General features: G+C 43.9%; 1 protein-coding gene across 2 annotated transcripts in view; it reads left to right on the forward strand.

The window, feature by feature from the left end:
- Positions 1 to 26,560, forward strand: part of FBXW9 (F-box and WD repeat domain containing 9) — a 166,141-nt gene that overhangs the window by 43,067 nt on the left and 96,514 nt on the right. For both annotated transcript variants that reach the window (XM_086950643.1, XM_086950644.1), the window contains exons 2-3: positions 5,469 to 5,904; positions 6,663 to 6,802. In XM_086950643.1, the coding sequence (XP_086806769.1) occupies positions 5,475 to 5,904; positions 6,663 to 6,802 (570 nt within the window). In that variant the 5' untranslated portion in view covers positions 5,469 to 5,474. The remainder of the gene's footprint in view (positions 1 to 5,468; positions 5,905 to 6,662; positions 6,803 to 26,560) is intronic.

The following is a 26,560-nucleotide window of genomic DNA, read 5'->3' on the forward strand; positions in this document are numbered from 1 at the left end:
GCCAACCCGTCTTTATAAATAAAGTACCTGCTACAAATCTTCATCTTTAGCCCTAGCCTCACTCCAATCATTCTCTGTGATACTCCAATTGCAAGCTAACATATTTTTGCCCCCTTGTAATACTTGACAACCAAATAATATTCCTGTAGTTATGTATTAAGCAAGCAGATGCTTTAACCACTCAAAAGATACACCAAAGGTTTAGGGTCCATGTACACATCACAAGTGGTACCCCAAATGTAGGTTTTACATTTCTGGGTAGCCCATGCACATGCTAAAGCCTCCCTTTCTATTGTACTGTAAATACTTTTATCATCCGACAACTCTGTAGATGCAAATGCAACAGCGTTTTCCTGCCCCTTAACCCACTGACCAAAAACAACTTCAAGACCTCTGAAACTGGCATCAGCTCTGATAAACGATTTTCCGAATTGTAAAGCTGGGGCAGTGAATACGTGAATAAGTTGATTATACGTGTACTCTTTGGTCATTTCTGCCTTTGTTTTGCGGTTATTAACTATATTAAAGTTGCAATGGCCATTAGAAAGTGCTATGAGCTATAGGAAGCTTAACAGGAATGTTGCAATCTTTTAATGTACAACTTTTATACCCTTCACATTTTATGATTAGTGATATATCTTGCAGTGCCAGATCATTTGTACTGTGTATTATGTTTTATCCGTGAGATTTCCATGAACCTTTCTTTTTAATAATTATAACTACATCTTGTTACAAGATGTTATAAAATTTAAAAATACTGAATAAAGGTATTTGAATTGAATTGAATAGTAACCCTTTGATTTCCTAAAATGCGGTACTTACTTGACTGTTCCACTCAAACGTGTTACCTTTCTTGAACAGTGCTGTCAAAGGTTGCACAGTCAAAGCATAACCAGGTACAAATCTGCATAGTATTCACAGAGACCATGAAAATAACTCAGGGCATCTTTATTAGTAGGCGGAGGAGCATTAATAATAGCTTCCAAGTTACAAAAACGTAGGTTTTATGCCTTTCTCCGAAATAATGTGGCCTAAGTACTCCACATCTCGCACCAATAGCTTACACTTATAAGGTTTCACTGTCATACGTCTGGATTATAATACTTGCAACCCTCTTTCCAGTGCTTTGCTTGTGTTCTTCTTTAGTTTAATTGAAAACCAATATGTCCTCCTAGAAGGCTTGGACATGGGGCACATCACTGAACAGGGCATCTATCATTTTCTGGAGCTTTCGGGAGGCACGCGACAGCTTCCCCATTTCCTCAATGTTGCATTCAGCATTTTGTTCGCACTACGTGTTTCGAGGCCGTTCTGCCTCTCATCAGGGGCTTTTCAACAACAAAACAACTGCCAGTACTGGGTATTGTTCAATTAATTTTAGATCTAACCTATATGAAAAAAACATAAAGGTGCGTTTTTTTGGTTTACGTCACTAGTTTATTTATTTATTTGAACACTAGTGGATTTTTTTTTTCTTTTGTTATATTTTCATTAGAAACCAATGTTTGGTGTATAAACACAAGATCAATACAATAACATATTTACAAGTAATACAAAAAACAATTTACCAACAATTTTATGACACATCCAAACTTGCACACTGGCCAAAACATTCATCCATCTACATTCATCCAACACAAACAGTACAAATCCTAAAGGTCTAATGTCAAAAAAAGTATAGACACAAATCTGTATATCAATTTCTTTAGATGTACATATATACAATATTCACATTTTAACGATTTTTTCTGCTTTTAAATGAAATATTTACACCTTGCTTAGTTGAACCTATTTAAACAAAATATTTCAATTTTTTGACAAAACGACCACACAACCGGTCGACGCGTTTCGAACTCCCCAATACGGAGTTCTCCTCAGGACCAACAATCTTAATGTGGTGAAAAAGCGCACTCGAAGGGTAGAAGGTATGGAAAACGATAGACAACTTAAACCAGAGAAATGAAGGGCATAGTCGTTCTTTGAAGGTTTAGCTCGGTTCTAAATATCCGGCGGCGTGCAATTCAATCTCCCGAGTCCTAAAGCTTTTGGACGCCAGCACTCGAAATCCATGAGGAAATTGGATTTCGAGTGCTGGCGTCCAAAAGCTTTAGGACTCGGGAGATTGAATTGCACGCCGCCGGATATTTAGAACAGAGCTAAACTTTCAAAGAACGACTATGCCCTTAATTTCTCTGGTTTAAGTTGTCTATCGTTTTCCATACCTTCTACCCTTCGAGTGCGCTTTTTCACCACATTAAGATTGTTGGTCCTGAGGAGAACTCCGTATTGGGGAGTTCGAAACGCGTCGACCGGTTGTGTGGTCGTTTTGTCAAAAAATGGAAATATTTTGTTTAAATAGGTTCAACTAAGCAAGGTGTAAATATTTCATTTAAAAGCAGAAAAAAATTGCTAAAATTTGAATATTGTATATATGTACATCTAAAGAAATTGATATACAGATTTGTGTCTATACTTTTTTTGACATTAGACCTTTAGGATTTGTACTGTTTGTGTTGGATGAATGTAGATAGATGAATATTTTGGCCAGTGTGCAAGTTTGGATGTGTCATAAAATTGTTGGTAAATTGTTTTTTGTATTACTTGTAAATATGTTATTGTATTGATCTTGTGTTTATACACCAAACATTGGTTTCTAATGAAAATATAACAAAAGAAAAAATGTTTTCCACTAGTGTTCAAATAAATAAATAAACTAGTGACGTAAACCAAAAAAACGCACCTTTATGTTTTTTTCATATAGGTTAGATCTAAAATTAATTGAACAATACCCAGTATTGGCAGTTGTTTTGTTGTTGAATAGTTTGGACTCAGCCTTGCTGGTTAGGAGTCACGACCCTGTGTCGTTGTGATCTCATCAGGGACTGGCAGCTTCCCTCTCTGTCACTCGAAGGTCTCTTATCGTGTGCCTCCCGAAAGCTCGGACCATTGTTTCAAAATTAATGTACACGCCTGTCCCTGCGCGTGGGAGAGCACCATCGTAAATACCAACGAGGCTGAAGGTTGGGACCATGTCCAACTTGGTCAGCACAGCGAAGTCCAGCACCTACCAAGGAGATTACCTCGTGATTGCCCACCTACAAAGGTACAATTATGCTGAAACTATTGTCGCTTGGAACCCACTAAAGGTGAAGACTATCTCTCTAGGGACCACATGTCCCAGCGTGCATCAGTTTCACAACACGCTTAGCGCTGCACACTGGGTGTATTTAATTAATTATGCACGCAGATAAGAGACGTTCGAGCGACAGAGAGGAAAGCTGCCAGCCCCTGATAAGAGGTAGAACGGCCTCGAATCGCGTAGGGCGAACAAAATGCTGACTGCAACATTGAGGAAATGGGGAAGCTGTCGTATATAAAACTTCACAAGGTGCCCCGGATCATAAGAACGCCACTCCGCGAGGATGGATTCAATCCTTTTATTGGCAAAAATACGGTCACAGCCCCAGCCAATATGAATCCCTGACGGGTTTCGTTGCAACATACAACTTTTTCATAGGGAATGGGAAACATGCAAAACCCGGTATTGTACTTCAACCTGCTTTTTACTTTGCGCTTTTTCCCATAATGCAATAGTTTTTCAGTTTTCCAGTAAACTGTATGCTGGGATTTGAAGTACCCAATTTTTCCTTCCAGTAAGGTCTGATTTTGGAGAGCAGCTTTGGAGCCCACTGAAGGGCAATGAACTTTGAAAATAAACATTTGGGTTAAAACATTAAGGCTTAACCCTTCCCCCTCTCAGGGTGTGTGACGGACCTTGCTCCTTATAGGAGAAATCCCTGGATGAGTAAGCCCATCTTTACTTTACCTTGCACCTTACGGGAACCAGCCACCACTGCCATGTGCTGCCTCCTCGCCCCTTCTCTCCTCCCTCATCCCCCTGTCAGCCCTAGGACAGCATACCTTTTCTGTTTATCAGCAACATAAATAAGCATATTATACTTTTGCAAATACACATACTTATTTCACATACCACACAGGGCAAGAGGAGGATGTTTTTCACGTTTCTCTGGTCCATGCATATGCAGCTTCAACAGTCCAGGGCTTCTCTTTGCAGTTTTGTCCTTGTGGTCCCTGATTTATATTTGTATTCACAGAACCACAAGACCTAGGAAACTTGAGACCTCTGTAGCTGACACTGAGAGGGGCTAGTACACTAATAAGGGTAGACCAAACTAAACTAAAAGGGATTAAAGGTGTAATTTGAGCACTTGTAGAATACTGGGTGTAGTTAAAATAGTAATAAGAGAATTAAACAAATAATACTTTTCCCCGGTTAGGGCCATTTTAATACCCTATTGCAAGAGGTAGGCAGAAAGGGGAGAGAACGTGTGATAGAATGTACGACAGCTGTACTGAGGCAAGGGGGAAGGTTGATTGTTTAAGAGATGGGGAAATAGGTTACTTTGGGAGTAATAAAGTGGTTATATGCATTCACAACTCTAGAGAGGGAAGAAGAATAGGACTGAAATGGTTCTGTCAGTTCAAGTAAAGAGAGCATAGAAAGATATTGGTAAAGGCCCTAAAATTATATATCGCCCACTAGAACTGGGGACAGTGTGCAGGTAGGAATACGGTGCTAGGGAGATTATGGCTGGCAGTGTCCTAGGTACTAGGGGCTTCTTGGAGGACAAATGCATCAGGGTTCAAGAGCAAAGCCCTGTATGTGAAATTAAACAAACACTGCATACTCCTAGTCCTGAGTAGCCTGGTTTAGGCTGCCAGAACTGTAGCCTTTACCACATGCTGTTGAGGCGGCTGCTCTGGTAAGGCTCAAGTTGGGTAGTCTCACTGATGTTTGTGTCTGCATTGACAACATTCAACGATACATTTATCCTCCAGTACTTGAGAACCTTCAGCATTTGAGTTCACTGGGCTTGTCTCCTGTTCTAAGAGAAAAAGTATGAAAAGGACAGACTACACCTAAAGACAAGGTGACACGTTGGCAGGGGATACTCCTCAAGGAAGTAGAACAAGTGTGGGAAAGGGATAAGTGAACTGGAATGGGGATTGAAATGTGTGTAATTATGATAAATGGGTATCAAGAGAGGCCCTCAGCAGGACGAGTAAACAAGGCAATTTACTTTAATTCTAGATGAATGATTTTAGCTTTGTTTTGCATCACCCTGCCACCTTTGGTCTTCTTCAAGATATTTCAAAGCCTTGGAGAAAAAAAGGGAGGTTCAAAGCAAAGATAGAGGGTCTGGGAAAATGGTAAAGGAAAAGGTTTGAATGAAAATATCTAGAGAGTGGAAATGGGTAGAGAGTGTTTTAGGACTCTTCAGTGTTAAGCAGTGACAGCTGGAAGGTGGTTGGGTGCAGAAAGAAAGGTTTGCCAACGGGAAGATAATATCAAGGGTTGGAGCTAAATATGGGGAGCCAGCAAAAAGTATGCCTTTATATATACTGGTCTGCTTCTTAGATGTACTGATTTCTGTTTGACATTTTAGGGTATCATGATGGATGGTGCACCAGAACTGCATGACAATGCCCAGGGGTCCGACAATGACTCTGACTCTGAGCTCAGGGGTGACCCGGATGCACAAGCCCAAGAATACCTCAGCCGTGTGCGTGGCTTCAACCACAGTGAGAGGGTGTGCTCAAACGTTCCTGAATTCCTTCCTGTTTCTGGGCGCCTCCAGGCGCTAGACTCCAGCTCTACAGTGGATCTGAAGAAGTCTCCAGCCAGTGAGGATGCTGGGGCCTCTCCATTATTGCTCCTTCCACTAGAGTTGATTTTGGAGATTTTTAGCCACCTGCATGCTGGATTTGTCTTGGGTGTTTTGCCATTGGTCTGTCGGACATTGAGGGACATTGTGCAGGACAAGGTGACCTGGAGAATTCGGGTCCAGAAGAGGGTCCATGGCTGCTATCCTGTGGTGGAAGGTAAGCAGTTGCCTTTCACCTGGAACACAGCACTTGGTTGCCCAGCGGGTAGCCATGGTCCCTACAGGCTTGAGCGTTGGTAACCATCTGGGCACCTAGTACTCTATATCCTACTCTGAGTACTGACTTTCTTCATTGTATCTGTTTAACCAACTTGCTTGTGGTCACACTCTGCAAACTCTTCAAACGTACTCTGACATGACATGCTTTCTTTCAGTCGTTTGGGCTCTCTCTTCCGTACAGTCTTTAATTTTTAGCGCTTTCTTGCTTTCTCCATCATTCACTTTCTTTCTCCATCCTTCACTTTCTTTCTCCCTACTGCCAATTCCTTTTTCTGTCACTCATTTTTTCTTAGTTTCGTTCTCTTCTTTTCTCTCTTTTAATGTCTCTTTGTTATGGTTCAGCACTTTCATTCACAATTTTGAGTGACTGTATTCCCCTTGTTTACTTTTTGTGTTGCTCCTGTATCTCTAACATGACGAAATAAAAAAAAAGATTATATCCATTCTTGTACATTCTTCTGTGGCGTTTAGCTCAGTGGTATCCAAGCACCTGCTATGCCTTTTTGTATGTTGAATTGGACCAGACGAACCTAAATGCTGTTAGTGACTTGAATGTCATTCGCATGATTGTGGACATCCGTTGTCGATCTCCCACAGCCTTAATTCGTGGTGTGTGCTGCTTTGCTAAGTGTGATACGGGAGTAGTTTCACATAAAGGGATTTCTTAGCTAATAGTTCTTACCCCCTTCTCTGCAGATGCAGATTTGGACTGGTCAGCTGCCTGTTTGGATTTGGAAGAGTTGTTGGATCACTGGGCAGATGGCAAAAAGAAAGCAGAGCATTTCTCTTTGACAGATGGGCACTACGCCTCGGTGGACTCAGTGCTTCTACTGAAAGTAAGATCCCCTTTTTGTAAGGCATATCACATTTATTTAATCTTTATGAAGCACTCATGCTTCCTCGTACAGCTTCAAGGCACTGTACCTGTAAGGAAATCAGCAGAGTTATTTTACTTTTGCATCTTGGCATCACCATCTTATCCATTACTTTTGTTTAGTCGGACCCCAGCCTACTTTTAAAATATTTAAAATCTGAAGTAAGTTTACAAAATGAAAATAAACTATAAACTTTTTCTTGTTTTAAGAATTAAGGAACTAGTTGTCTGCTTTTTAATTAGACCAGGGTTTGTGCACCAAAAATGTCTTGCCCCCAGTTAAATCCATCACTTCTATTTTCAGCTTCGCATGAGAGGCTCAGCATTCAGACCTTGCTTTTGCCTGAACCTGCTGCCCCCTTTTTTTGCCTTTTACCTTCAACTTTTTCAAAGTATTCCTATGTTTAAAAACTGGAAAAGTGCTCCTAAGATCTGCAGACAGAGTGACAACTTCCAGTTCCCTTTCTGCCTTTCTCAGACCGTGTAAATACTACAAAGAGGTGAAATATAAAACTACTAGAGAAGATAGGCTCCCCCTCATAGAATGAGCCACCTCTGAGAGAAGTTCAACCGAATTAGCTACGGCAATACAGTAAAAAAAAGATAAGCTCAAAGCCCAGCCACCTGCCAAGTAACCAAGCCATATCTCATCTTTAGTCTTGGTTTCTCCGGAGTCTCCATGTACATAAAAGCGACCGCTAAAGAGTACCATTTGTTTGTCAGTGGCAATTGTCTTCAATCTACGTTGGGGCATCTTAATCAACGAGACCACCTTCAGCACTGAGCCAGCTGTTCAGCAACCTTCTAGGCGGAGCAGGTAGGTGTTCACCTTCTAGAGGCTCATTGTCTGCATTGGCACCCTTATGCTCCTGGTTGAATTATGCGTTGGCACAGATAACCCGATTTACACCCAGAAAACAGCCATACTTGGGGGTTCCAGTTGCAGTGAAAGCAATTCTTTACGTTTTACAGTCCCTCTAGGTAATATAACTGAGACTTTTAGCCACCTTGAGACATTATCTACGTTTTTAAACAGAATTAGACTACTGCCAAGAAGGGTTCCCTCTTTTTTTCCTGCCTCCTAAATTTAGAGTTCTCGTTGGATCTTGCTGTTCTTTATCTGCAAGGCATGCAAAGTTACAGAAGCCCGAAGAGAGTTTAATCAGTCTTCTTTTTTGGAGAGTAGGAGAGAGTTCTAAAGAAAAACTGTGAACGAGTTGAATCAGATGTAGGGAGGGATTTAATAGCTTGAATTACGGTTTCACTGTTTGTTAGAAGGAATGTCTTTTTAAGTAAGGCTACTATTTTTGTTACTATTTTCTGTTGAGATTGTAGATTCTGAGCAGGGATGCACTGCTGAACAGCCCCATAGTGCCTGCACTGTAATCACAACATCATCGTGAAAGATTGGCACTCCCTGGAAAGGACAGAGGGAGGCCTGTCTCTCCTGGTAAGAGGAGGGGGTCTGTATTCACAACCAGCCAGGGCTGGATTTCCAGGTGAGAAAGGTTTGCCAACCTCTGGGAGGGCATAGGGATATTAACTCAGAGCGACATATATTCTGACATCTTGAAAGATCCGTAGAATGGTGAATTCTTGAATAGATTTGCAGTTAAGCAACTGAAACTTCTGCAAAAAAGGCTGGTTTTACTGTGGGAAAGTGTATGGATTGGATTAGGAGTCATCCCCAGCCACTGGCTGTTAGTCATTGAAGAGAAAGTTTCCCAGCACCAGCTCCTCAGAAATGAACTGGACTTGGAGAAAAACTTAAAAGAGGAAGGAACTGCTGTCCATGTGTTTGCAGGAGGATGTAGGCTTGGTTTGTTGCACAATTATACTCTGGGACGGCAAGGTATTCACAAAGGTCAAACTAGCCTGCCCCCTGTAACCTCATGGACCGAAAAGGTATAGAAGTGCACCTTGGAAGAAGAACTAGCCGAAAGTTGTCACTGGCATCTGAGCTAAGCTATTGCTGGAGGAAGTGGTTGACAACAACACAGAAAGAGCCCTTTAGGCAAAAGTATATTTGTGTATTAATGGAAACAAAAGGTGAAAAAAAGATCCCAACAGAGCATACACACTAATGGAAAAGAATATGGGGAAAATAGGAGGAATATGCTTAATCCAAATATTGCTATTTATTATCTAAAAATAGTAAATGTATAATTCATACTTCAATATTATGGCTCTATCCCCACTAAAATATCAACTCTTATATACAAAACACAGACGACAAAATAGTTGTCTCAATGAGAAGACATAGGCAGTGAGCAAATCCCTCGAGATCCTTTCACAAGGACACCCAGAGAGATATTCACACCACTAGCTCAACCCTTTCAGTGATGTAATATGTCGACTTTTCGGTCCACTTTGGGTAGTACATAAATGCGTTTATCTAAGCCAAGGGGCTGTGTTTGTTTTCTTTTTTGTCCTCATTTGCCTCTATCACACCATTTCGCTTTTTTTGCCAGCCGAAATGTCCATAACCTCACATGCTGACATGAGTTACCAGAGGTGGAGTCGCTTGGAGATGCCCTGGAATAATAACTCACACCGTCCAAGACCCAATGCACACATCTGCACACAATACATTTCTCACCATAAAAATTGCATCTACATAAAAGTAATATATATTCTGTTTCAGATTACCCATTTAAAATCATAAAATCAATACTTTTTAGACGAACATTTTTAAATGAGATTCAGCTTGAATTTAGTGTCCTTTAAGAGCCTAATGAAGGGTCAAGTTTCAACATCCTCTTTTCCACCACCTTCATAAACTTCACCAAACTACAGTTCAACTGCGGGTCGTTGGGTGCAAAGCAGGCAAGAACTGCCTGTCTGCGTGAGAGTATTCCTCGCTGGTTATATTGAAATTTTAACAAACGTTTCTGTTCCTTCAGCAATTTGTCGCAGGAACACAGATGTGACATATCCTCAGGCGCCATGCCACATAAGCGACAGAGGGAACCCGCTTTATCCTTAAGCCAGTGTGGAAAATGGCATATACAAAGTAACAGACCCAGTCTGTACTTTAAAAACTTCAGTTTTGTAGTTTTTGAGTACCCCAAATCAAGGTAGCTCTGTTGACCTTGTTTGGAGTAGGAGTTTGGGGTTATCCATCCATGTGACCTTTTAGCAAGAGATGCCTTATCTTCAATCCATGAAAGATGTTTAATTGTTTTCTTTACTAATTTTTTAACCGTTGTATGGTTAGTAGTGGTATTCCACAGCTGCTGCAAGCCTAGGTTCGCCAGGCTGTTTTTCAGATACTTAAAGGATGGCTATGGCGATTTCGCTCTAATTCCGACCATAAGTGGTCGTTTAAGGTTCCCTTTTTAGCTTTCCAGACTTTGTCCCAGGTGGTTATGTACGCCCCCTGTCTTGCCAGAAGCTGTTTCTGGCCACCAAACTCTAGCCTAATTTGGGCCGGGGAAGTATATTTTGCCAGGCTAAAGATGATCCTATATGCAGCTGTCACAGTATTTTCCAAAACTTGCTGCATCTCTTCCTCTCTGTACTTCACTCTCATAAGTAATTGTGGGCAAGAGTTTGGCTCGTATAACTTGTGATAGGGGTAGAAGAGATGGACTGGCAAGTCTGCTATTTAGTTTTTTTTAGAGAAATTGCTATAGCAATGCCTTTAACTCTGATGCTGGCTTTCTGAGTAGTAAACTGGCCGCCATTGTCAATTTAACTCCTAGATATTTATACACGGTCGTATCTTCTATAGGGATGTTGTTCCAGAGCCAGCTGTGCGGATTTTTCCCTTTCTTGTTAATTGACATTGTCTGAGTTTTCTCCAGATTTATTGTCAATTGGTTTGCATCCAAGTATCTCTGTGTAGCATCCACAAGATGCTGCAGCCCTATTTTTGTATGGCTGATTAGAACGATGTCATCCGCATAGAGTAGGGTTGGCAGTATTAGTCCTCCTAGTTTCGGTGCGTGAGAATTACAACTATTAAGGATCGGAATAAGGTCTCCTAAAAACAAATGAAAAAGCATTGGGGCCAGAACACATCCCTGTTTGAGACCCCTATTAGTTGGAATACGTCTTGACAAGTGGGAACCATCGCCCAGCTTCACCTGAATCCATGTCTCAGTATGCAAGTTAATCAGCAGGTCTAGTAGTGGCCCTGGTATACCCCACCTCTTCAATTTGGACCATAAAAGATTCCGATTAATATGGTCGAAAGCAGCCTTATAATCTATAAAGCACAAGTGGATTGGCATTTTAGTAGTTTTGGCTTTGTCAATTAGCAGACTCAGTCTGGTTAACAGGAATTAGGGATTTTTCTGTAGCCCAGGCCTGCAATTCCTCCAAAAGTATCCCAGCAAAATACTTTGCCTCATTATCCATAAGGACGACCAATCTGTAGTTATGTGGTAGCGACTTGTCCCCTGACTTGAATATTGGAGAAATAATAGAGCCCTTCCAGGAACCAGGTAGTATAGCATGTTGAACTGTTTAATTTCCAAAAATAGTGGCTCGAGTGCTACAGTCCATTCACTTTCATTCTGTTTGTAAAGAATGGGAGGGATTCCGTTAGGGCCTGGCACCCCCTCTCTTCTTCCTCTTTTGATTTGGCGCGTAATTATTTTTTGTAGGTTTGCCACTCCTATGTTCATGGTTGCAGTACGGCCTTCTTGTTTGTAGCGAATCCCGTGCAGTGGCTTTAATTTGTTATTATCAGTTTCTGTCTCCAACTTGAAGTCTCTGTGTTGTTTAAAATGATCTTTAAGATGGTTTGCCCATACTTCGGTGATGTTAGAGGAGACTCCGTCATGCCTTGGTTTTATAAAGGAATTGATTGTTTTCCAAAATCTTGCCCCGTCATTCTGCTTGGTATCTGCATGTAGTTTTGCCCACATGCTGTCCTCCATTGCTCTGTTCGCTTCCCATTTTGTTTTTTTCAAAGATGCCTTTAATTCCCGCATAAGGTCATGTTTCGCCATATCCATTGGGGAATACCTAAGTTGTCGCATTATGTGATAGATACGTTTTTTTGTATACTTCGATAGATACGTTTTTTTGAGAGAGGGAGACGGAGGGAGTCAGGGGGAGACGGAGTGTGGGAGAGGGAGACAGACAGAGGGAGAGAGAGGGAGCGGGAAGGAAAGGGAGACAGAGAGAGGCAGACAGAGAGAGGGAGATGGATGGAGTCAGGGGGAGACGGAGTGTGGGAGAGGGAGACAGACATAGGGAGACAGAGGGAGGGAGACAGAGAGAGACAGAGGGAGGTAGAGAGAGAGGGAGACCGAGAGAGAGGAAGACAGAGGGAGGGAGACAGAGAGAGAGGGAGGGAGTGGGAGGGAGGCAGAGGGAGCGAGTCAGGGAGAGACCGAGGGAGGGAGAGGGAGATAGAGGGAGACAGACAGACAGAGGGTGGGAGATGGATAGAGGGAGTGAGAGAGATAGAGGGAGGGAGATAGAGGGAGGGAGACAGATAGAGGGAGGGAGACAGATAGAGGGAGGGAGAGAGATAGAGGGAGGGAGGGAAGGAGACAGAGGGAGGGAGACAGAGGGAGGGAGACAGAGGGAGGGAAACAGCGGGAGGGAGACAGAGGGAGAGAGAGGGAGTTGGAGGGAGACAGACAGAGGGAGCGAGTCAGGGAGAGACAGTGGGAGGGAGAGGCAGACAGCGGGGGGGGAGACAGACAGAGGGAGGGAGACAGACAGAGGGAGGGAGACAGACAAAGGGAGGGAGACAGACAGAGGGAGGGAGGGAGACAGAGAGAGGGAGACAGAAAGAGGGAGGGAGATAGAGGGAGGGAGATAGAGGGAGGGAGGGAGATAGAGGGAGGGAGATAGAGGGAGGAAGATAGGGGGAGGGAGATAGGGGGAAGGGAGGGAGATAGAGGTAGGGAGAGAGGGAGATAGAGGGAGGGGGAGAGAGGTAGAGAGGGAGGGAGGGAGATAGAGGGAGGGAGATAGAGGGGGAGGGGGATAGAGGGAGGGAGGGAGACAGAGAGAGGGAGGGAGATAGAGAGAGGGAGGGAGATAGATAGAAGGAGACAGAGAGAGGGAGGCAGAGAGAGGGAGACCGGGATGGAGACAGAGGGAGACAGAGGGAGACAGACAAAGGGTGACAGACAGAGGCAGACAGACAGAGGGAGAGAGAGTGGGAGACCGACAGAGGGAGAGAGACAGAGGGAGAAAGACAGAAGGAGGGACACAGACTGAGGGAGAAAGACAGAGGTAGGGAGACAGACAGAGGGAGGGAGACAGACAGAGGGAGAGAGAGAGGGAGACAGGCAGAGGGAGACAGACAGAGGGAAGGAAAGAGAGGGAGGGAGACAGAGAGAAAGAGAGAGAAAGGGAGACTGAGTGAGACAGAGGGAGACAGAGTGAGACATAGAGAGGGAAGGAAGGAGGGAGCGAGAGAGAAAGAGAGAGAAGGAGAGAGAGAGGGAGAGAGAGGGAGATATATATATATATCTTAGGTCTGTTGGCTCAGTGTATGAAGGCTTCCGCTGCAGGGGCCTGTATTCAACCTCGTGGTCACCGTTTTTTTTCTCTAGCCTCTCCCCCACTGACCCCACCTCCACAGGTGCGGCCCTCGGCCATAAACCACTCTGTAAATTCGGCTTGAGAGAAAGTTTATGAGTACCCATGCTTTAGAGCCTTCTTTAGAGCTTATATTTTGGAACTGATACTTGGTACTCCACAAGATTGATAGGGAATATTCCCCTTACAGGGTCCCTGACTGTAAACCCTCCATAAACCTATCCACTTCTTCAACAAAACGGAAGGAATGCATCTTATTATTGAACATTACCTTTAGCATCGCTTGAAATTTTTATTGCACAGATGCACCCAGCTTCCTAAGAGGGTCAATTCTCTTGCCCAACTCCCATTGCCTATTGGAGGTTTTGGTCAAAACGTCTGATCTAATTTCAAACTTTACTCCATTTATCTCCATCCCCTTTTTTGACAGGGCACGAGATAGAATCTTCTCCTTAAGGGAGTATTTAAAAAAATGTACCAGGATTCTTCTAGGTTTGGCTCTATTTGGGTTAGGTCTATAAGGGTCCCTGTGTATCCTCTGAATATCCTTGCTGATCTCCTCCTCTGACTCCTCAATAAGTAGCTCTTTTTAATCAAAGGAACTATAAAACATTTACTCTTCTCCCCTTCTTTGCCCTCTGATATTTTCAGAAACTACAAGTTATTTCTCCTCTGAAAATTCTCTAACCTTTCTAACCTTTCCTGTTGTTCTTTAGCCGCCCTTTTTAAGACTTCTAATTCTGCTGCGTTACCCTCTATTGTTTCTTTGAGAATCTTTACTTCCCCTTCAAAGATCACAGTTCTTGAACGTAGATCATCAAATTTCTTCTCCAAATTATCACAGACACCTCTGATGTCTTTCTGGTTGCACTCAGAGATTTCAAAAGATTTTTTATTTCCATTGTGAGAGTTGTGAGAAGACTGGCAATAGACGTATCTTCTTTAGCAAGATTTTTCGGGAGGGGAACGTGGCTCCTTACTAGTTGCATCATTAATAATTTCATCTTCCACAGGGTTTAGAGGGCTTGAAGGATCTTCAGCCGAACATATGGAAACCTCGGCAGGAGCAAATTCTGTAGCCAAGACCTGATAACGGTTTGGAGAGACATCTTTTGACCAATTCCCCATACTTGGGGTCCGTTTAGAGGCAGAGGCAGAAGACGACAGATTGTCGCTACTCTAGAGTGGACACTGTTCAGTCCTTGAATCCATCTTAGCACTAACTGTCGGAAGGCTATTACTCAGGATGATGGTCTTTGGTAGGATTTTAAAGCAGGTCCTAAGTGAGGGAGTGACCTTAATTTTATGTTCCGAAATGATCTATTTTTAGTTGGTTTAGTTGGTTTATTACGTGTCACTGTCACTGTCCCCTTTATTGCTCTAGCAGGTTTTTGGCTATCCCTTATCGCCTGTTCACCTGCTACCTTAATTTCAGAATCAATTTTACTTGGGGTCGCCACTGCTGCTACAACCCCAAGATTGGCGGCTTCAGCACTTCTCAGAGTATACCTGGATAATCCTGGACCCTCCTTGGCTCCCTCCTGCCCCTTTCTCCTACCTCTATGTGATTTGATGGTCATAAAATTCAAATCGGGGACAGGGGGTCGAGAGGGTTTAAAGCAAGCACTAGGCGAAATAAAGTCCAAAACCCCTACCTTGTTCGAGAGTTTGTTCTGCTTTGAAGTAAGCACCGAAACAGGAGAAGTGATAACAAACTTTTCTGCAGCTTCTGTTCCTTCGGCGTGTGACAGCTAGATGAACGAGCTTCAAGGGACTGGTGCTACTATGCCAGTCTCCAACTCCCTTCCCCTGGAAGGGAATCCGGGAGGAGGCACGCCTTCCTCTGCGGAGCTCCAGCGCCGCACACATCCACGGCTGATCCCCCGCCATGCTGCTGACCTGAAAACGTCACGAAGGAGAAACGCTTAAGGGGTAATTTTGACTGGATATATACTTTTCTGCTTTCCCCTATTATTCGTATATTTCTATTTCATGCACTCTCCCCAGCTATGGGCATCCTTCCTCCGGGCTCCCGCGACCTGCACGCTAGCCTTAGCGGAGCTCGTAACCACGCTGTGCTGCCGATCCAAAAACCAACTACAGATGAACAGCTCTCAAGGAGATATTTAATTAATGTGTGCTATTTATCAGACATTGTCTTCCTACTTTCTCCCTTTTTAGGGCTCGCCCCTTTCCTATTCCGCAGGAATAGGAAAAGAGCCCTAATGCAGGCAGCTAAACCAAACTTCAGGCCCCAGAGGATTTTGGACAGTTCACGTGAATCACAATCACGTGACCTGCTCTCATGCACGAGCCTTCCCCCTGGCAGCAGCATTTCTCCTTTCACGGCCGCCAGGCCACTTCAAAGGGTTCCGCTGCCCCGCCCCCTGCTTCACGGCCATCTGTTCCTCTCTCCCTGCACCCAGCCTTACTCGGATTTCTCCTCCCCCCTCTCTTTCATCACTGGTTTCTTTGCCCATCTAGCCATAATAATTTCTTTCCTCCGTTCTTACCTCTTTAATTCTTTCTCTCCCCCACTGGCTTTCTCTGTTTCCTACTCTCTCTTTCATCCCTCATTTTCATAATGTCTGTTTCTCCTCACTCATTTTGTCAGCCCTAGTTTAGGTAAGCTTTCGCTTGTGCAGAATCAACTTTAAAATCGGAAGATAATGCTATGTATTTTTCTTTTCTACAACTCACTAAGTTTGTCCCATTTGTTGCCTCCTCGCACTCCTCCCTCCTCCCACTGTTCCTGCTCCTTCAACATGCCTTCAGCTGCACACAGCGTGCCTGCCAGCAGCAAAGAGCGTTGTGAGGAACACATGATGGGGGTGCTGGGTATAAAAAGACCAGATCGTATTGCTTCTTGTTGTTTTTTTGCCATGTTTTTGTTTTATAAAACATTGTTAACGAAGTTGCAGGGGTCTAGCCAAAAATGGTCTCAGACAGCACACATGTCTGTAGTAGTCCCTGTCACTGAATGGAACTGCTTTGTGTACAAATGTGCTTCTTGAGAAAGGACAGAATACTGTATATAATGTGGTACTATTAACCAATTCAACGTTTCTCGTCCAATTGATCGCTTTTATGTTATGATCTCAAATGATGACATGTTCCACAGGACCCAAAACGTTGATCTGCCACTGAAGATTTTACACATATAACTTGAGCCACTGCTTAACTCGCTGAGGTCTTAGCACGCATGATTGGCAAATGCTTGTTACTAAGAGGAGTCAGTCAGCGAGAGAGGAGCAGGGCAGACAAGCTGGTGCTCTGATGTGTCCCAAATGGTCCCAGAGCATTCAACCATTGGCTGCATGGATCGGCCCACTGGTGCGCTACAGCCCATTTCCTAACTCCCTCCGCCCATGCCCTAATGATCATTTAACTTTCCACTACCCGGAGGAGAGGGGGGGGGGTGGGGGCTCTGATCTATCTCGGCCACAGCATGAGGCCGTGTATTCCCTGGATACCCTGTAGGGTGATAGCACAATTTCCAGCTGAGACATGAATGTTCAGAATCTGGGCCAGGGGGCGCATTAGATCCCGGTCTATGTAGTTTAAAGTGCAGACACTTGGGAAAGTAATTACGTAAACATGAGTTAATGGCCATTTTGCGCACTGGAAACGGCATTTATACTTTGAAATGCAAAATGCACAAATTCGTGAAATTTTCCGAGCACGCCCATTAAATTGAAGGGGCTCGCCTTGTAAGAAGCTGAAGAGCGGGTCTTTCCTTGTCACTGTGCACCGCCACGTGCAAGCACTTGAAAGCAAAACGGGTAATTGTGTCCGACTCTTTTTGCTTATTTGCACTTTCAGGCTGCTCTTTTTCACTATCTGATATTGTTTCCTGCAGTAAAACAGACGCATCACAACAGAGGTCAGACGCAGAAAATCATCGCAGGACCCTGCACTTTTGCAGTATTTTTGCACATTTGCATTTTGTGCTCCTCTTGTGCATTATGTAGTAATGTTTCCTACATTAAACTAGGCCTAGCATAATTCTTGTCAGACATTGAACGTCATTGCAAGACACTGCACATTTGCCCAGTTACTCTTGCACATTTGCATTTTATGTTCTATGCAGCAATGCTACTTACAGTAAGATAAGCCCAGGACAATGGTCCTCAGACGCAGAACAGCATGGCAGGACACTACATGTCTGCAGCAGTATTTTGCATTATCTAATAGTGTTTCCCACAAATACCACAGCCAATAACTTCCCTGCACTATATAACAATATGGCGCAAAATGTTGCGCATAAGCTTTTTTGCCCCTGCAGTGCTCTGTGTACTTTTCAAGTAGGGTACGCCAGAGACATGGACATCTGTCCCTTAAGCAATGAAATTTTTTTCCTTCAAGGATGAATGGCACACTGATCATTAATTGTCACTCTCCAAAGCCTTGCAACTGTAGTGCCCGCTTCCATCAAGCACATCCCAGCACAGGAAGAACAGAGGGCTCAACGTTGGTTAGTAGGTGTGTGGCCTCTCGGTCTTTGGCCTCTCTGGGGTGAGATCGGAGCTCATTCAGAGCGCTGCTCATGCACTTGCTTCTCTGATGCAATCGCATTTAAGGGGTGAGCTAGGGGAGGCAATGAGTCTGATGGTGCAATGCACCTTTCGTGACGTCACTCTCTGTCGTGACGTCAGCATCCCCCCACTTCTTTTTTTGGACTTGTGCCCTGGGTGTTTGGGTAACACATAAGGACTGGGGCTCCCAGAGTGTCACACTCCAGTAGCTGTTCGCGCAATATTGTCCATGTTACTGGATTTCTCAAAGCCTCAGATGCCATAGCTTCAACCAATGTTGTAGTTCTGCTTTTCCCACTTTATGAATAGGCTGCGAAGTCCCAGAATGCTTGGCGCTGCTATCTGAAAAGCTGTGATTGGTTGAATTCACCCCCATGACATGAGGTCCGCTGACATCTCGGGAAACAGCCACCTGTCAGCTGAAAGTACTTCGACTGCTTGGGGTCTGATATTATCCCACTGTATAAAATTAATATTTAATATTCAGTCAGTCAACACTGAGCGAATGTGAGGAGATGATATGTATTTCACAGTATCGTAATTCTATTTATATAGCACTTAATACCCCTGATGAGGCATTGACGCACTTTATGGCAAGTATTACACTTGTAATGCCATGATATTGTGACTCTGCACAATAACATACTGTGTACTTGTTAGGCACACATTCATCCTGAAGGGTAGTTTGTCACTGAAATGATGGATGTTGATTGCTAGAAACTAATTTTATGAAACTTGGAAGGTTAAAAGGCTGAGTAGGCCTGCCAGGATTTCAAACTACGACTATGAGATCGGGCATAGTTCCCCTTAGTGAATGCTTTAATCCACTTAACCGCAAGACCTAGCAATCATGAGTCACTGCTTGACAAATGTATCTCAGCCTGTATTGCAGTGGGATGTGCGGTGTCTGACACGTTGCTACTGCTTAAACAATTTAATAAATCAAACTCCTGGATTTGGATTTGTTACTCGCCATGCTCCTTACCCATCCACTCTCTGGCACTGGCACCTATCCACAGTATTTAAAAAGCATTTGCAATGCAGTAGGTTTCGCATTTGCGAGAGTTTAAGATATTGGCATTGTAAATGACAATGCCTTTTATTTATCTTTTAAAAACCAATACATAAATAAAAGGCATTGTCATTTAAAATGCCAATAGCTCAAACTCTCACAACCGCGAGACCTATTGCATTGCAAATGCTTGTTTCTGTTTCATACTTTCTCCTAAAATTGCAAACATTATTCCTCCGGTTTCCGGGCTCCCACGACCTGGAAGCTAGCTGGCCGCCATGTTTTCCAAGGGGCTGTGTTTATGTTATACTTATCACCTCAGCCTGTTGTTGGCTCTGTAGGGAACTTTGTTTTGTATTTAGATGGAGTTAGTAGTGAAGCTTTCCTTCTCTACTGCTTTCTCTTGGCTGGTATTTTAACAACTTCCGCCGGAAGTCGAGGAGCTTTGGGTGAGGAAGATATTCCGCAACTGGAGAATTTCAGGAAGTTTGACTGTAACTGTCTTCTAGACAACTGCCCTTGTCCTTTCTTCCAGTGTTAAGTACAACAGCTGACTGGTAAATATATTTGTTTTTGGTGCACGAGTGTCCTCTGATGGTTGTTTTAGGGAATAAACATATCCAATATGCAGTTTCGTGGTGGTTTTTGATGTAAACTTTCAAAAATCTTTAGGAGCTTATATTTTTGTTTTGATTTTTAATTGACTAAAAAAAAAATTAATGGCCATAAGAATGGCCTGTAGAATGCCTTCTTGGCTAGGGAGGAGGGCCGACAATTACATATTTCCTCAGCAGTGAGTAAAGAAACTGCCAAAGAACAAGGTAAAGAAGCCAGAAAGGGTAGTGGAGGTGTAAGAGTAGTCTTGAAGAAGAACTTAAAATGATTCCTCACCTACACCATCAAGGGCTGAGTGTAGTGTGTAAGTGCACAACATGCCTTCTGGAGTATTAAGACAATCAGTAGGGATTTTGTGCATCCACTCAAATTCTGGAACTGTCCCTCACAGAAATGGGAGGAAAATACTTTTTATTGCAAATGTTTGAGGTTTGAAGTGCATTGTGAGTAAGAAAACATTATAGGATGCACACAGGGCAAATTACACCACCTTGTGTGCATCTACATGAATGGGACCTTGCTGAACTCAAAATGTTGTCTAGTCTTCAGAAATGTATAGCTTCCTTGGTTCACTGATGAGTTTCACACCTTTTCCCACCACAAATTGCATGTAGGTTGGAACAGCAAAAAATAGGAACAATGACTTGTCATTTAGAAAAATTAAAAAACCTGACTAAAAATATTTTTTCTTGAACTTATGAACTGTATTCTTTCCATCAATTGTTCTTTTTGTATTTGTCACCCCGAGTGGAACAAGTATGCCCAGAAGTGGGTTCCGTGCTCTCCATGCCACTGGAGTCAAGCTATCCTGGCTGATGAGGGGTGAAACCCCGAAACAGGTCCTAGGATGCTTGTTTCCAGTCCGGGGAGGACCTGGCCTGGCAGTTTGGGCTGGACTGTTCCCATTGGGCACAGGGTCAAGACTGATTTGCATATGGCTGGGTTCAAACTGGAATGGCATGGGGAGCAAAAAAAACTATGGATTTAGGCCCAGATCTCTGTACTGGGGTAAATGTATGACATTGTTCTGCATTCTGTCCATCAACTGTTCTTTAGGTCTCGCCTAGACGAAAGCAAAGCGAAGCTTTGCTGTCTAGGGCGAGACAACTTATGTAGTTACTTTTGGGGGAATGTGGACAGCAAAGTGCCACGCGCTTTTACTTGCCGAGATTGTACCTCGTGAGAGCGCACGCCGCCGTGCCTCATATTCCCATGCGCAAAGAAAGCCTCACTCACGCATGCGCACATACACACACTGCATACACACACGCACCCCCCCTTAAACAGACACACGCGCACACAGACAGACAGTCGCACGCACAGACACACTCAAACAGACACACGTGCGTACACCCCACCCCCACTCACCCCTCCTCTCCCTCAACACACTCACCCGTTCTGGCAGTGCTCGGCGGCGGTTCTGGCTCTCGGGCGGCGGTAGCGCTTTGCGGGGCTCTCTCACCACATGAGAGCCCCGCCTTCCCCATGCGCCCGGCCGCTCTTCACCCGGTCCCCCATCTCGGGACCGGGACTCAATCAGGAGCCTTCGTGGCTCCTCGGGCAGTAGTTTCTCTCTCGCCGCGATGGGGCGGGACTTCCGGTTGGGGCCGCGATGGGATTGGCCGGCTGCCCAACCACTTCCGGGTCGTCCCAGGCAGCGCGGCGGCCCGGCGGGAAGTTGAACAAACTCCCGGGCTGCGGTGGTGAATTAAAGGCACACGAGGGGTGGGCTCCTTCCCTAATGTAAATATGCCGAGAGGAAGGCACTCGCTCATTTTCTTGTTGCTTTTACGATTGCTTGTTATTGTTAGTGTTGAGTCAGTAAACAGCAGCCCAGTGCGGGCTGCCGTTGCCGCATGTAAAGGTAAACCGGGCCGTATGAGTATCAGAGGATTGCACATGTTACCTGAAAGGCCAGTTCCGGTGACCATACAGACCTATTGGCATCAGTACATGACATCTCATCGATATAGTCCACGGTAACAGTCGCAACTCAAGTATAAGGGAAGTTGCAAATCCCCCTGCAGTGGGATTATTAAAAGTAACTTTAAAAACGGTCTATCAACACAAGTCAAGTTTCTTTCCAAGCCTAAAAATAAAAGAAAACAAACAAAAAACCACAAAAGTGACATGGGTGCCAGAGGGTGACGTGTTGATCTATTTTGGAGCCGCCGATTCCACCTGGGACTATAGCCCTGCGGGTGAAGGCCTGCCACATCCCGCCGCCCCCGGGAATTGACGCGTTTCCTTCCCGTGGACCAGATTTAGAAAGTGAGGCCTTTCGTGGTGTCATGGCCCGCGTGCGAGGCGGAAGAGGGCGGGCCACAGCGAGTTCGTGTTGTCTCTCTTTGTCTCCTCTCTCTCTCTCTGCAGTGTGACGACATTGAGCGCCTGATACCAGGAAGAGCGAGTGCACTAGTGCAATACACTGCACCGTTGCACTTGACCGCCGAAAATGTGCGTGCCCCTTTGTCATGCAACCCGCCCGATTCCTGCACTGGCTCAGTGCGAGGAAACGCCCCCGACGCTGCAAGAATACGACGACACAGGCAGCCAGCCACTGGGTAGGCAGTTTGTCTCTTGACGGCTGTCGGTAGATGATAGTAGAGCTAGTGAAACATTAAGTCGGTTTCTTTGTAAGGTCTACCACGTCAGGCCACCGTTCTGACACACACAGCAGGGACAGAGTATAGATCTGGGTAAGTCTAATTTGTCAGCCAAGTATATCTTAGACAGGGTTGCCGAGTTTCCAATCTGCTTGTGTGTGACATTTCCAGGTTGCATTGTCCTTATGTGTGACATTTCTCTTTCTCATGTTTGACACTTTGACTGACTTCACCCACCAGTAGCAGAAACATCCTCTGGGGATAAAGTGAATTCCCAACAGCATGATGAGTTAGCACAGCCATCAGTAGAAAATTACTTCATTGTGCCCTCTCACATCATCAGGAATTCACTGCTAGCAACCTACCCCTGATGCAGCCTGCCACCATCACCTGCCTTGTATTACCAAAGGCACAGCCACCTCCTAAGATCCCTGGACCTTGAATTGCCTTTTGCCTTTATACTCACAAGAGTTAGGTCTGGTGTTGGAAACCTACAACTAAGATAACCAATGCTGAGGCATATTCCTGCTTTGGTGACCAAAAGTGAACATTTCACATTCACTCATTGAATTGTCATACCGGTAGCCCCAAAATGGTAAAAGCAAAACCACTAGTCCTGGAATGCAAATTACAAAAACAGGATTCCTACCTCATATTATCACATTAGATCATTTTAAGTTTTCTGCTAACAAAACGAAAGCTCCCATCAGCTTCTGCACTGCATTGTGCTTTCAAGGCTCTGAGGCACCACTCACAACCCGGTCAGAGCAGCAGCACTTCTACTGCGCACACAAGTCTCCTTTAGGAAACAATCTGGTGCTGTGAGGGAGGAGGCAGGGTGTCTTGCATTGAAGAAAAGATTCATTTTTTAATTATATGGATCCAAAACCGTGCGGGACTGTTGGAAGTAAGCCTATACACCAGATCTACGGATCGGAACACTTCATTACACTTCACTAGTTGACACCCCCGGAGCTTGAAGGAGAACTTGCCCTATGGGCAGTTCCTCAGAATCTGTAGAAATTGTACTCCTAGAGAGGACTACTTCAGGAATGGTGAGATTTTAAACAAGCATTAAAAATACAATAGGTCTCACCTTTGATTAAGTTAAAGCCATTTGCTTTGCTAATGGTATTGTATAGCAAAGCAAATGGCTTTATCTTAATCAAAGGCGAGACCTATTGCATTTTTAATGCTTGTTTTGCATTTGTCACCCCGAGTGGGACGGGAATGCCCAGATGTGGGTCCAGTGCTTTCCATGCCACTAGAGTCAAGCCATCCTGGCTGATGAGGGGTGAAACCCCGAAACCAGTCCTAGGATGCTTGTTTTCATTCTGGCGAGGACCTGGCATGGCAGTTTGGGCTGGACTTTTCCCATTGGGCACAGGGTCATGACAGATTTGCATATGGGTCGGTTCAAACTAGAATGGCATGTGGAGCAAAAAAACGATGAATCTAGGCCCATATCTCTGTACTGGGGTAAATGTATGACATTGTTCTGCATTCTGTCCATCAATTGTTTGTGATAACGCATAAGAAGCATCATAAAAGATACATCACATAAAGAAAGTTATCAAATAAATGTTCCACTAAAAACCTCTAATAATATAGATTCCATAAAACAAGTAAAAAAATGCAGCAGCAACAAACACTACATAAAAATAATCATACAATTTTAAGAGCTTAGCACCCATCGTTTTCTTACAAGTATAGTAATATATAGCAACCGAGAAGCAAGACCTATAAATAGTGCATACAGTATTTAAAATGTAACTTCCGACTTTTTCCTGTATAAGCAAACTGCATCTAAGTATTGGCTGATTCCTAATGTCTGCAAAATTTGATAAGCCTCCCTATATTGTCTCACATCAATAGAAATGCATAAACGTTTGAGCCAGCTCTGCCTAGGCCTATCTTACTTAGGGCAAAATCAATGTTCAACATCTTCTCTTACATGATTACAAAATACACAAGCTGCCGAGGTAAGTTGGTGGGATTTCCAACTATTTGTAACCTTTATTGACGAATAGCTAGCCCATCTTAAATTTTATGAATAATGTACGAGCTGAGCTATCAGATGGTTGAATCATGTCTAAGTACATTGCTCTTGCAGTAGTGGGCTTAAAAGATAAGAAATTTTCCACCGGCCCACAGATTTAGCCTTGCGACGGCTCCAAATAACAATTTTATTCCAAAACCCAGCCTTAACGCTGCCCTGGGCTCCATTAGCAATTGTTGGAGTGCTCCAGTACACACCCAGGCCTAGGTCATTAAGACAGACTTAGATATAGTCAAACCAGGGTGATAGCTGTGATTTACCCAGGCTCAAAGCTTCAGCTGTTGCCAGCCTATAGTGATGTGTAACTCTAGGGTGGATCACAGCCTAACCCAATATAAAATGGGTTTCAGCGACTCGAAATCACCGACCCCTTTAAGGCCTGTATCAAAAAACAACGGTAAAAAATAGGGGTGCTCTGTAGTAGTCTCAATGAAGATCTCAAACAATTGTTTTCTTTTGTGTTCAGACTTTGGTGTTTACAATCCTCGAAACGTCTGCCTCATAGAGTGCCGCAGCCTGAGCTTTTGCCCTATAAACTTCAATGGCAGGGGATGCTGTTTTGGTGGGTAATTGCCTCGAATCTCTTAGTAATTGGTGAGGCTGAGTGTAACTACACGAATTCACCTTTCTTCTGATTGTGTGATGTCCTAATTCTGCTCTTATCAATTCGGATCCCCAGATAAGAGGCACCCACTTCAATAAAAATGTACCTTAGCAACTTCTATGTTGGTCGAAAATCCTAATCTTGTTTTCTGCAGTATTCACCTCCAGGTCACTGATATCCCGGGAACTCAGAATTTGAAGCCCAGACAGGGTTAGACAAAGTAAAAGGGTGCCATCTACGAAGAGCAGTGTGGGGATGGAACAACCACCTAGCTTTGGGTAATCATGAACACAGTCGTTTATGAACAGTGGGAACAGTGTCGGTGCTAAGACACACCTATGGCGCACCCCTCGCTGCAATGGAATGTGATCAGTTAGGTCAACGCCCAGCCCCAACTTAACCTGTGTAATGGTATTATCATGTAATCTAATGAGTAAGTTCCACAAAGCATGATCCACACCCAGAGCCGCTAAAAAGGACCAAAGGTACTGCATAGGAACTAATTCAAAGGCCGCCTAAGATCCACAGAGGCCATATATAGGTTCCTAGAGATCCTGAGATATTCTGCAACAATAAGCTCAAAGCAGAAGATTTAATCTATTGTGCTCACCTTGAAGCGAACACCAGCCTGTAATGGGGACAGGGTAAAGGCATCGTCAATCTAATCCAGTCATCTAACCAGAATTTGGCAACAGAAAACTTTCTGGAGGGTATCTAAAAGGCTGATAATCATTTGGGACTTCTCTATCATGCTTTTTGTAAAATGGGATACTCTCTGCATTTTTCGAAGAGTCTGGGACTTTCCTGCCTGCCAGTAACTTATTACAAGGTACATTTATATATGCTGCCCATACAGATGGTTCAGATCGAAACAAGTCACTGGGAAATCTTCCAGGGCCCGGTGCCTTCTCAAGGCAGCATACCCTGGATAGCTCCAATGACTTCTTGAAAGGTAAACAATATAGGGTGATTACAGTAACGTTCTCCAAGTCGAGCACTTTTGTCACAGGTACAACCAACTCTGTACTAGGTTGAGATTAAATTGCAGAAAAATGTTCCACCGACTATTGTTGGTTATATTACTAAATCTACAGGGTTGGGGGATATAGGGCAGCTGTGTGCAAAGATGTAGCAAAATGTCTGAGGAACTTTATTTTGTGTTGCCTTGACCAGAGCCAGCTAATTAGGGTCTACCCAGCTCTGTTTGGTGGATACAATAATAGGATTGTAGTGCTTACGAGCAGCACACATTTCCTCATGGACTCGCTTTTTGACAACTTCAATTAGTTGGCCTTTCACCTTCGGACACTCCTTGGAATACCATACCGGAGTCTGTTGAGAAGGGGCTTTTTTTTTTTTAACCTTTTTGGGCCTTAGTACAGTGGAACCTCAGAGCAAAGGGCAATAAATAAATCATTGTGCTGGTCCAACAATAAAGATGTATCACAAGGATATTCAGTTAATGATTCAAAAGTATTGTGAAAAGCATCATAAATATCTGTTAGAGTTCCCATATCAAGACACAGTTTAGACCATTTTAATTGATTTCCTGTTATTGCCCAAGGTTACAACTGTCTCTGACTTAGGACCCAGGGTGGTAGGGTTCCTCAAAGAGAAACCACCCAGAGTAAGCCTCATTGTATTGTGATCACTACATAGTGCCTGATTTAAATCTCAGGTGACGGGTTACTCTGTCACAACAGTGATGGATATCCCATCCGCCGAAATATAAGTCCCATAGGATATAATGAGATTTACATTTTGGCAGACGGGATATCC

The sequence above is a fragment of the Lissotriton vulgaris genome, unplaced genomic scaffold (genome assembly GCF_964263255.1).
Source record: "Lissotriton vulgaris unplaced genomic scaffold, aLisVul1.2 SCAFFOLD_562, whole genome shotgun sequence".
NCBI lineage: Eukaryota > Metazoa > Chordata > Amphibia > Caudata > Salamandridae > Lissotriton > Lissotriton vulgaris.